Raw genomic sequence first — 12,099 nt, forward strand, 5'->3', positions numbered from 1 at the left:
GATTATATCATTGTAACTCCACACACTGGATGGAATTAGATTGGGGATCCTGAAGCATGCATGGTAAATGAATGACAACTGATAAGCTTCCCAATCTAGCAGTGAGCTGGGAAGAACACACAGTCTTTTCAGTGTCTAATGACAGTCACTCCAGACATAACAAATTCCACTGCAATTCCTCTAAAATCAGAGGCACAAGCTAAGCCACACTTGGAAATAGGCAACTTTCCACAGAACACAGTTATAGCCATATTTCACAGATTTTCAGTTACATGACACTGAATTTCAAGGAAAGTGTACTGTTTAGGTTACCATACTACAGGAAGGATTTGGTAACAATAATAAGAGTGCAGGAGAGATTCATCAGGATGATGTCTCAGAAGGAGACAGGAGCAGTATTAGGCCATTTGGTCCATCAAGTCTCCCCTGCCATTCCATTGTGGCTAATTTATTATCCCTCTCAATCTCATTCTCCTGCCTTCTCCCCGTAAAGGAAGCAGGTGGTGGATGTTCGTATGAGCAGATGGTGCATATCACAAGTCCTGGTTATGCAACCACTGATGCCAAGCACCCGTCTTGTAAAGACACTGCCCAGAAGAAGGCAATAGCAAACCACTTCAGTAGAAAAATTTGCCAAGAACAATCATGGTAATGGAAAGACCATGATTGCCCACGTCATGCGACATGGCACATAATGAACAAATGAATGAATATTAAGTTTATGTGGGGTTAGTCAGAATCTTTTCCAGGCCAGAGGAGTTATAACTAGAGGCCATAGGTTTAATGTCAGAGGAGAGACCCAAAATGTTAGCAATTGCAGAATCAGATTTATTATCACCAGCATGTGTCGTGAAATTTCACTGGAATCTGAAAAAAACAAAAAATCTTCTGGAGGAACTCGGACAGTACAGCACTGTCTATGCACTGAACTGCTGGTGCTAATTCCAACTTTTGCAATCTCTTATATCTCGACTGAACAGTTTAAACAGTTACTTAATTCTTCAGTGAAGCACCTTTTCATACAATAAAGCAATGACTTAAGCATAAAAGATACCAACATTGCTACCAAGAGGCAAATGCTATTTTCAGTGATCCATAAAGCACCGATACTCTCTCTGTAAATACTCTAAATCTGTTGGAGTGATTGGCAGCCCATCCTCACCACTCTCTCTGGGATAACATCGCCAGCATTGAATTTCCAATTACAGAGTCAGCTGCCTCAGACAGGCCATGTGGTGCTCACCTTTATTTATATTGTTGTAAACCAAATCCATCTTAAAACACAATAAAAAGGAACAAATTTTAATTATGTTGAACTCGAATAAAACTGACTTTGCTTTGACTTTCAATTACTTTTTAGAAATATTAAAATATAGTTTTAGTGGTACATTCTGAATGTTCCTGAAACAGAAAAGCTTAGCTAAAGCTCATTGGGTGTAGTGAAATTACCAATATGCTAAAAAATATTACTTATAAACAAATGAAATGCAGTAGAAGATACAGTATTTAAGTGTAGATATGACATAATCACTTACTCTTGATCCTTCAGTTGACTATCGTGTTGATTGAGCGGTATTTGTTGACTGCCACCATGACTCTGTAATGCCTATTAAAAGAAGAAGAAGAAGAATAGCCCTTAACTTGGCAGTGGAGTTATCAGGGCACTGTCATGACAGTGTTTCCATAGCAAGCTATTCTTGTTTATATGAGGCCAAGTTGCTAGCTTGACACTCAACCCGACTTGGATTCAAACTCCAGAGTCCAGCGCTGATGTTATTGCACCACCAAGCGGGATGCCTATTAAAAAGAACCATTATTATAGTCATTGAGTATTCTGACTATTAAAGCTTATCAAGTACTATACACATGAAGAAAACACAAACAATAATTACAGGACGCCAAACGAGAAAATCTGCAGATGCTGGAAATCTGAGTAACACACACAAAATGCTGGAGGATCTCAGCAGGCCAGGCAGCATCTGTGGAAAAAAGTACAGTCGACGTTTTAGGCCGAAACCTTGATTGTACTGTTTCCATAGATGCTGCCTGGCCTAATGAGTTTTTCCATCATTTTGTGTGTGTTACTGTTTTTGAATGCTAGTAATATTTAAATTTTACAACAAGAGTCTTTGCTAAAACAAAAAAGATTTTATTTTACAATTTATGCCTTTTAACTGGAAAGATTAGGTTTATTCATAAAAATAAACAAGGCACTGGAAATGTGAAAGTTCACAACTTTATGATTTGAAGGCAGAATGGAATATAAAATTGGATAAGATCAATTACTGCTCAAATCACATTAATTACTGCTAAAACTGCGCAATGGAAATACCGTATACAGGACTTTATATACCTTTAATTGTTCTGTTTTGTTCTTCTTTTCTTCCATCTCAGTTTTTATCACCTTCAGTTCTTGGTTCAAATTTTTAATGGTTTCCTGTAAACAACTGTGAAACAATATTGTGACATTGTAATCATTAAGAAATACATTTGTTACAAAGATTTAATTAGAAGCAAGATTCTTACTGAAACCATCAAATTACTCTGGATCATTCTCATTTGAACTTTTAAATGAAACATTAGAGAGTTGAATGAAATATTAGGGAGTCTACAGCACAGAAACAGACTTTAAGTCTCATCTAGTCCATGCTGAACTATTAATCTGCCTAGTCCCATCGACCTGCACCCAGCCCGAAGCCCTCTATACTCCTCCCATCGATATTCCAATATCCAAATGACTCTAAAATATTGAAATCAAACCCATATCCACCACTTCTGCTGCAATTCGTTCCACCCTCTCACAACCCTCTAAGTGAAGAAGACCCCTTTCAACCTTAAAACATGAACTCAAGTTCTAGTCTCGCCCAACCTCAGTGGGGGAAAAAAAATCTGCTTTCATTTACTCCAGCTACACACCCCATAATTGCTTATACTGTACCTCTATCAAATCTCCCCTCATTCTCCTACACTTTAGAACCTTTCCCTTTAACTTGGGTCTTTATGGCCTAGGAACATCTTATATATTTCCTCTACACTCTTTCAATCCTTTTGATACCTTTTCTGTAGGTAGATGACCAGAACTGCACACAATACACACAATACCAGATTCGGCCTCCTGTATCATCTCAATATCTCAACTCCAGTACTCAGTACTTTGATTTATTAAGGCGAATGTAACAAAAGCTCTCTTTACTACCCTATCTACCTATGATGCCACTTTCTTGGAATTATGCATCTGCATTCCCAGATCTCTTTGTTCTACTGTACTCCTTAACGCTCTACCCTGGTATGTCCTCCCAAGGTGCAGCAGCTCATATCTGTCGGCATTAAATTCCATCTGTCGTTTTTCAGCCCATTTTCCCACTGGTCCCGATCCTGTTACAAGTCTTGATAGCTTTCCTTGCTGTCCACTACACCCCTGATCTTCATGTCATCTGCAAATTTGCTGATACAGTTTATTTCAGTATCATCCAGATCATTGATATAGATGACAAACAACAATGGACCCAGCACCAATCACTCTGGCACACCACTAGTTGCAGGCCTCCAGTCAGAGAAGCAACCATCTACTACCACTCCCTGGCTTCTCCTGCAAACACAACTGTCTAATCTAATTTGCTACCTCATCCTGAATGCCGAGTGACTGAACCTTCTTGACCATCCTCCCCTGCGGGACTTTGTCATATGCCTTACTAAAGTGCATGTAGATAACATCCACTACTAGGCTTTCATCAACTTTCCTGGTTACTTCCTTAAAAAACTCTAGAACACTGGTTAAACACAACCTACCATGCACAATGCCATGTTGACTATCCCTAATCAGTTCCTGTCTATCCAAATATTTATACATCTGGTCCCTTAGAGTACCTTCCAATAATATACCCACTAGTGATATCAAGCTCACTGGCTTATAATTTCTTGTCTTATTCTTAGAGCCTTTCTTATAAAATGGAATAACATTAGCGATCCTCCAATTCTCAGGCACCTCACTTAGTGCAAAAGATAGTTTAAATATCTCTGCTAGGGCCCTTACAATATCGGCACTAGCCTTCAACAAGATCCAAGGGAACACAATGCCTGGCCTTGGAGATTTATCCACTTCAATTTGCCTCAAGACAGCAAACAGCTCCTTCTCTGTAATTTGTATATGGCCCATGACCTCACTGCCGTTTTGCCTCACATCTATAGACTTTGTGTCTGTCTCCTGAGTAAATACAGATGCAAAAAAATCCATTTAAGATCACCCCCATTTCTTTCGGCTCCATGCATAGATGACCACTCTGATTAGCAAAAGAATCAATTTTGTCCCTACTATCATTTTGTTCATAATGTATCTGTAGAAGCTGTTGGGATTCTCCTTCACCTTGTCTTCTAGAGCAACCCCATGCCTTCTTTTAATTCTCCTAATATATTTCTTAAGTGTTCTCTTGTATTTCTTATACTCCTCAAGTGCCTCATTTGTTCCTGCCTGCCTATACTTGCTATGTGGCTCCTTAATTCTTCTTAACTAGGGCTTCGATATCTCTTGAAAACCAAAGTTCTCTAAACCTGTTATTCTTGCCTTCTATTCTGACAGGTGCATACAAACTCTGTACCCTCAAAATATCATTTTTGAAGGCCTTCCACTTATCAAGCATGTCTTTGCCAGAGAACAACCTGCACCAATCCATACTTGTTAGATCCTTTCTGATACCATCAAAATGAGACTTTTTCCAAGTTAGAATCTCATCCCAAGGATCAAACCTATCCTTCTCCATAGTTATGTTGAAATTGATGGCATTCTGATCATCCGATACAAAGTATTCCCTGCACAAGCTTCTGTTACCTTCCCTGTCTCATTCCCTAATTGGAGATCTAATATTATACCCTCTCTAGTTGGAAACTCTATACATTGATTAAGTAAACTTTCCTGAACGCACTTGACAATTACTATCCTATCCAGCCCTTTTACAGTATGGATGTCCCAGTCAATTTCTGGAAAGTTAAAATCACCTATTATCACAATCTCATATAACAGTCCACAATCTCTTTACAACTTGGATCCTGTAAATCCCGCTACCTATTGGGAAGTCCCATGAATGTAGTCATACCTTTCTTACTCTTCTGTTCCACCCTTGTAGCTTCTGTAGATGAGCTCTTCAGCCTGTCTTCTTTCTGTTTAATCTTCCATGACTAGTACAACACCCTTTAATCCCACCCACTCTATCATGTCTAAAACAACAGAACCCTGGAACAATAAGATGCCAACAGTGCCCCTCTTGAACCAAGTCTCACTCATGGACACAACGTCATAATTCAGCATGCCAATCCATGCCCTAAGCTCATCCACCTTTCCTACAATACTCGCATTGAAATATATACAACTCAGAACATTAGTCCTACCATGCTCAACATTTTGTATGTAGGCTTAACAACATCTTTCCCCTCAACCACTCCACTAACTACTGTGGCACTCTGGTTCCCATCATTCAGCAACTCTAGTTCAAATGCCTGACCACCACCACCAACCGCACCCCTCCCCCCCACACCACCATGTAGCACGAGCAAACCTTCCTTTAGGGATTCTTCCTCCAGTACAGGTGCAAACACCCCTTTTGTACAAGTCCATCTTCCCTGGAAGAGAGCCCAATGATCCAAAAATCTGAAGCACTTCCTCATAAGGCAACTCCTTAGGCACATGTTAAACTGTATGATCTTATTTCCGGCCTTGCTAGCATGTGGCATGGGTAGTAATACTGTGATTATAACTCTGGAGGTTCTGTCCTTTAACTTGGCATCTAACTCCCTAACTGACTTTGCAAGCCCTTATCACCCTTTCTAGCCATTTCATTGGTAGTGATATGGACCATGACCCCTGGCTGCCCACTCTCTCAATTAAGAAAGCTAGGAATTCAATCCAAGATGTTCCTGAGCCAGGCACTCAGGAGGCAACATAGAGTACAACCTGGGAAACTCATTTTTGTCCACAGCACTCTTGTCAGTTCCACTAGCCATTGGGTCCCCTATCAGAATCAGGTTTATCACCTGCAAGTGTCATGAAATTTGTTAACTTAACAGCAGTTCAATGCAATATGTGATAATCTAGACAGAAAAATAAATATATAACCAAGTCAATCAATTACAGTGAATATACATATATAGAATAGATTAAAATTTGTAAAAACAGAAATAATATGTTTTAAAGAAGGAAAAAAGAGTAGGGTAGTATTCATGGGTTGAATGTCCATTGAGGAATCAGATGGCAGAGGTGAAGAAGCTGTTCCTGAATCACTCAGTGTGTGCCTTCAGGCTTCTGTACCCCATTCCTGATGGTGACAATGAGAAGAGGGCATACCTTGAGTGATTGGGGTCCTTAATAATGGACATAGCCTTTTTGAGGCACCACTCCTTGAAGATGTCCTGGATTCTATGGAGGCCAGTACCAAAGATGGAGCTGACTAATTTTACAACTTTCTGTTTGAGCCTGTGCAATAGGCCCCCATCCCCATACCAGAAATGATGCAACCTGTCAGAATGGTCTCCATGGTACATCTAATGAAGTTTTCAAGTGTTTTAGGTGACGAATTGAATCTCTTCAAACTCCTAATGAAATATAGCCACTGTCATGTCTTCTTTATAACTGCATCAATATATTGGATCAGGTTAGACCCTCAGAGATCTTGACATCCAGGAATTTGAAATTGCTCACTCTCTTCACTTCCAATGCTCTAAGAGAATTGGTTGATGTTCCCTCATCTTATCTTTCCTGAAGTCCACAATCAGCTCTTCCATCTTACTAACACTGAGTGCAAGATTGATGCTGCAAAACCACTCAACTAACTGGTATATCTTGCTTCTGTATGCACTATCATCTCCATCTGAGATTCTACCGACAGCAGTTGTATCATCAGTAACTTTACAGATGACATTTGAGCTATACCTAGCCACGCAGTCATTAGTATACAGGGAGTAGAGCAGTGGGTTAAGCACACACCAACGCTGATTGTCAGCTAGGAGGAGATATTATCACCAATCAGTACAGATTTTGGTCTTCTGAATAGGAAGTCAAGGATTCAATTGCAGAGGGAGGTACAGAGGCCCAGGGTTTACCCTCCTTTAAGACAGCTTAACATCAGCCTCCGAGACAGAGATCCCGGGGTCACCAGGTGCAGCAGGGATCCTCACAGCTGTAGTTATATTTCCCCTTTCAAAGCAGGCATAGAAAGCTTTGACTTCATCTGGTAGTGAAGCATCACTGCCATTCAAGCTACTGGGTTTCGCCTGGTAGGACATAATGTCTTGCAAGCCCTGCCAGAGTTGACATGCATCCAATGTAGCCTCCAACCTTGCTCAGAATTGTATCTTTGCTCTTAAAATAGCCCTTCACAAGTCATACCTTGGACAGACCTGGGTCACCAGACTTAAATGCCACAGATCTAGCTGTCAGCAAATGACGTAGCTTATGGTTCATCCACAGCTTTTGGTTTTATGTTTCACTACAGCTTGCCTCTTCTCATCCCTTCCCTTCTGAGCCACAGAGACCTGGCTCCTCTGCTAGGAGATCCCCTCAACAGTATCCCAAGTGCTATACCTGTTGTTGAGGAGAATAGCCACAGGGATACTCCAAATTGGCTGCCTTTTCCTGTTCCCCCTCCTGACTATCGCCCAGTTACCTGTGTACTGCATTTTAGGTATAACTACCCCACGGTATCACCTGTTGATCAACCCATCAGCCTCCTGAATGATTGAGAGTTCATCCAACTCCAGCTCCAGCTCCAATTCCTGAACACAGTAAGTAAGAAGCTGCAGTTGTGTGCACTTCTTGCAGCTGTAGTCATTTGGACACTGGAGATCTCCCTGCTGTCCCATATCTCACAACAGGAGGATTTCACTATCCTGAGAGGCATTCCCACTGACCTAACTGTGCAATATGAAAGAAAGAAACTTTAAAAAGAGAATATCTACCTACAGCCTTCAGCCGTTCTTGCCTAAGCCTCTTTATCCTAAACCTAAACTTCCTCAATAAGACGTGAGAGAATAGGACCCATCAAGTGTGACAGTGGGAAAGTGTGTCTGGAACCGGCAGAAATAGCAGGGGTACTTAATACTTCAGTATTCACTATAGAAAAGGATCTTGGTGATTGTAGTGCAAACTTAGACAATAGACAATAGACAATAGGTGCAGAAGTAGACCATTCGAGCCTGCACCGCCAGTCTGAGATCATGGCTGATCATCTACTATCAATACCTGGTTCCTGCCTTGTCCCCATATCCCTTGATTCCCCTATCCATAAGATACTTATCTAGCTCCTTCTTGAAAGCATCCAGAGAATTGGCCTCCACTGCCTTCCGAGGCAGTGCATTCCAGACCCCCACAACTCTCTGGGAGAAGAAGTTTTTCCTTAACTCTGTCCTAAATGACCTACCCCTTATTCTCAAACCATGCCCTCTGGTATGGACTCTCCCAGCATCTGGAACATATTTCCTGCCTCTATCTTGTCCAATCCCTTAATAATCTTATATGTTGCAATCAGATCCCCTCTCAATCTCCTTAATTCCAGCATGTACAAGCCCAGTCTCTCTAACCTCTCTGCGTAAGACAGTCCGGACATCCCAGGAATTAACGTCGTGAATCTACGCTGCACTTCCTCTATAGTCAGGATGTCCTTCCTTAACCCTGGAGACCAAAACTGTACACAATACTCCAGGTGTGGTCTCACCAGTGCCCTGTACAAATGCAAAAGGATTTCCTTGCTCTTGTACTCAATTCCCTTTGTAATAAAGGCCAACATTCCATTAGCCTTCTTCACTGCCTGCTGCACTTGCTCATTCACCTTCAGTGACTGATGAACAAGGACTCCAAGATCTCTTTGTATTTCTCCCTTACCTAACTCTACACTGTTCAGATAATAATCTGCCTTCCTGTTCTTACTCCCAAAGGGGATAACCACACACTTATTCACATTAAACGTCATCTGCCAAGTATCTGCCCACTCACTCAGCCTATCCAAGTCACCCTGAATTCTCCTAACATCCTCATCACATGTCACACTGCCACCCAGCTTAGTATCATCAGCAAATTTGCTGATGTTATTCTCAATGCCTTCATCTAAATCATTGATGTAAATCGTAAACAGCTGTGGTCCCAATACCGAGCCCTGTGGCACCCCACTAGTCACCACCTGCCATTCTGAGAAACCCCCATTCACCGTTACCCTTTGCTTTCTATCTGCCAACCAGTTTTCTATCCATGTCAATATCTTCCCCCCAATGCCATGAGCTCTGATTTTACCCACCAACCTCCTATGTGGGACCTTATCAAATGCCTTCTGAAAACTGAAAAGCTTGAGCATGTAGATGTTAAGAAAGAGGATGTGCTGGAGCACTTGGAAAGCATCAAGTTGGATAAGTCGCCGGGACCGGATGAGATGTACCCCAGGCTACTGTGGGAGGAGAGGGAGGAGATTGCTGAGCTTCTGGCGATGATCTTTGAATCATCAATGGGGACCGGAGAGGTTCCGGAGGATTGGAGGGTTGTGGATGTTGTTCTTTTATTCAACAAAGGGAGTAGAGATAGCCCAGGAAATTATAGAACAGTGAGTCTAACTTCAGTGGCTGGTGAGTTGATGGAGAAGATCCTGAGAGGCAGGATTTATGAACATTTGGAGAGATATAATATGATTAGGAATAGTCAGCATGGCTTTTTCAAAGACAGGTTGTGCCTTATGAGCCTGATTGAATATTTTGAGGATGTGACTAAACACATTGATGAAGAAAGAGCAGTAGATGTAGTGTATATGGATTTTAGCAAGGCATTTGATAAGGTACTCCGTGCAAGGCTTATTGCGAAAGTAAGGAGGCATGGGATCCAAGGGGACATTGCTTTGTGGATCCAGAACTGGCTTGCCCACAGAAGGCAAAGAGTGGTTGTAGATGGGTCATATTCTGCATGGAGGTCGCTCACCAGTGGGTGCCTCAGGGATCTGTTCTGGGACCCCTACTCTTTGTGGTTTTTATAAATGACCTAGATGAGGAAGTGGAGGGATGAGTTAGTAAATTTGCTGATGACACAAAGGCTGGAGGTGTTGTGGATAGTGTTTAGGGCTGTCAGAGGTTACAGCGGGACATTGATAGGATGCAAAACTGGGCTGAGAAGTGGCAGATGGAGTTCAACCCAGATAAGTGTGAAGTGGTTCATTTTGGTAGGTCAAATATGATGACAGAATATAGTATTAATGGTAAGACTCTAGGCAGTGTGGAGGATCAGAGGGATCTTGGGGTCCAAGTCCATAGGATGCTCAAAGCAGCTGTGTAGGTTGACGCTGTGGTTAAGAAGGCATATGGTGTGTTGGCCTTCATTAATCGTGGATTTGAATTTAGGAGCTGAGGGGTAATGTTGCAGCTACACAGGACCCTGGTTAGACCCCACTTGGAGTACTGTGCTCAGTTCTGGTCGACTCATTACAGGAAGGTGTGGAAGCCATAGAAAGGGTGCAGAGGAGATTTACAAGGATGTTGCCTGGATTGGGGAGCATGCCTTATGAAAACAGGTTGAGTGAACCCAGCCTTTTCTCCTTGGAGCAATGAAGAATGAGAGGTGACCTGATAGAGGTGTATAAAATGATGAGAGGCATTGATTGTGTAGATAGTCAGAAACTTTTTCCCAGGGCTGAAATGGTTGCCACAAGACAACACAGGTTTAAGGTGCTGGGGAGCAGGTACAGAGGTGATATCAGGGTTAAGTTTTTTACTCAGAGAGTGGTGAGTGTGTGGAATGGACTGCTGGCAACGATGGTGGATGGTGGCGTGTTGGGGAGGAAGCATTAAGAAGAGGGACGCCTCACGTCTTAATAAGCTGGTAAGGAAGGCGGGCTCTGTCGTGGGCAAAGTACTGGAGAGTTTAACATCGGTAGCTGAGCGAAGGGCGCTGAGTAGGCTACGGTCAATTATGGATAACTCTGAACATCCTCTACATAGCACCATCCAGAGACAGAGAAGCAGTTTCAGTGACAGGTTACTATCGATGCAATGCTCCTCAGACAGGATGAAGAGGTCAATACTCCCCAATGCCATTAGGCTTTACAATTCTACCGCCAGGACTTAAGAACTTTTTAAAAGCTATTATTAATGCTTTTTGAGATAGTGATTTAGATGCATATATTTTTTACTGAGTTAAGTATTGTATGTAATTAGTTTTGCTACAACAAGTGTATGGGACATTGGAAAAAAAGTTGAATTTCCCCATGGGGATGAATAAAGTATCTATCTATCTATCTATCTATACGATAGGGTCTTTTAAGAGACTTTTGGATAGGTACATGGAGCTTGGGAAAATAGAGGGCTATGGGGAAGTCTAGTAATTTCTAAGGTAGGGACATATTGGGCACAACTTTGTGGGCCGATGGGCCTGTATTGTGCTGTAGGTTTACTATGTTTCTATGTTAAACTCCCCCCTCTAACACTGGCCCACTCACAGAATGGCCACTCTGCTTAAACCTAACTTTTTTTAATTGGGACTTGCCAAGTGACCAATCCAATGTTTCCTCTGGAACTGTGGTGTACAGAATGACCCAAATGCTCCCACTTGCCTCTTCTGAAATATGAAATAGAGTAATCTGCAATACCCATTTTTGCTATCAGCTCTAGCAGTAATGTGAATACAAACATGAAATTGCTATGCTGTTGACAACACTAAAGGAGAAATAGTTGCACAACTGTTTACAGTGATGAGCATAAAAGCAAATTACAGCTTTAACAGTATGAATTGAGTCAGGTGGAAAATCTGAAATCTGGTGAGTCGGAATGTGACATAAAAACGAAAGGAATTGTTTCTATTTGCTTCTCAAATTGTCGATGAAGTAAAGACTGGAAGTAAGAATTGGGGAAGAATGTGGGTGATGGGGGAGGCGAGGTGTGCTTGAAAAATAGGGGAAATGTTTAGTGTCCACTGTCACAGGACTTGTAGCAGATATATGCTCAAGTGTAAATTGGAGCAAATAATCACAAATATAAAAGACAGGAATCAAGTTTCAAGAGATGAGGTGTATTGCTGCGAGTGTTCCATGATAGCATGATCAAGGTTAATGAACGCACCTTCCAAATCCAAGCATTAATCAGGAC

At 41.8% G+C, this 12,099-nt stretch overlaps 1 protein-coding gene across 1 annotated transcript in view; it reads right to left on the bottom strand.

Moving 5' to 3' along the window:
• Positions 1-12,099, bottom strand: part of LOC140725104 (uncharacterized) — a 523,726-nt gene that overhangs the window by 52,216 nt on the left and 459,411 nt on the right. Inside the window, exons 26-27 of the mRNA XM_073040122.1 lie at positions 2,354-2,447; positions 1,536-1,606 (exon numbers count right to left, since the gene is read on the bottom strand). Coding sequence (XP_072896223.1) covers positions 1,536-1,606; positions 2,354-2,447 — 165 coding nt within the window. The remainder of the gene's footprint in view (positions 1-1,535; positions 1,607-2,353; positions 2,448-12,099) is intronic.

Source organism: Hemitrygon akajei, chromosome 1 (genome assembly GCF_048418815.1).
Source record: "Hemitrygon akajei chromosome 1, sHemAka1.3, whole genome shotgun sequence".
NCBI classification, from domain to species: Eukaryota; Metazoa; Chordata; class Chondrichthyes; order Myliobatiformes; family Dasyatidae; genus Hemitrygon; species Hemitrygon akajei.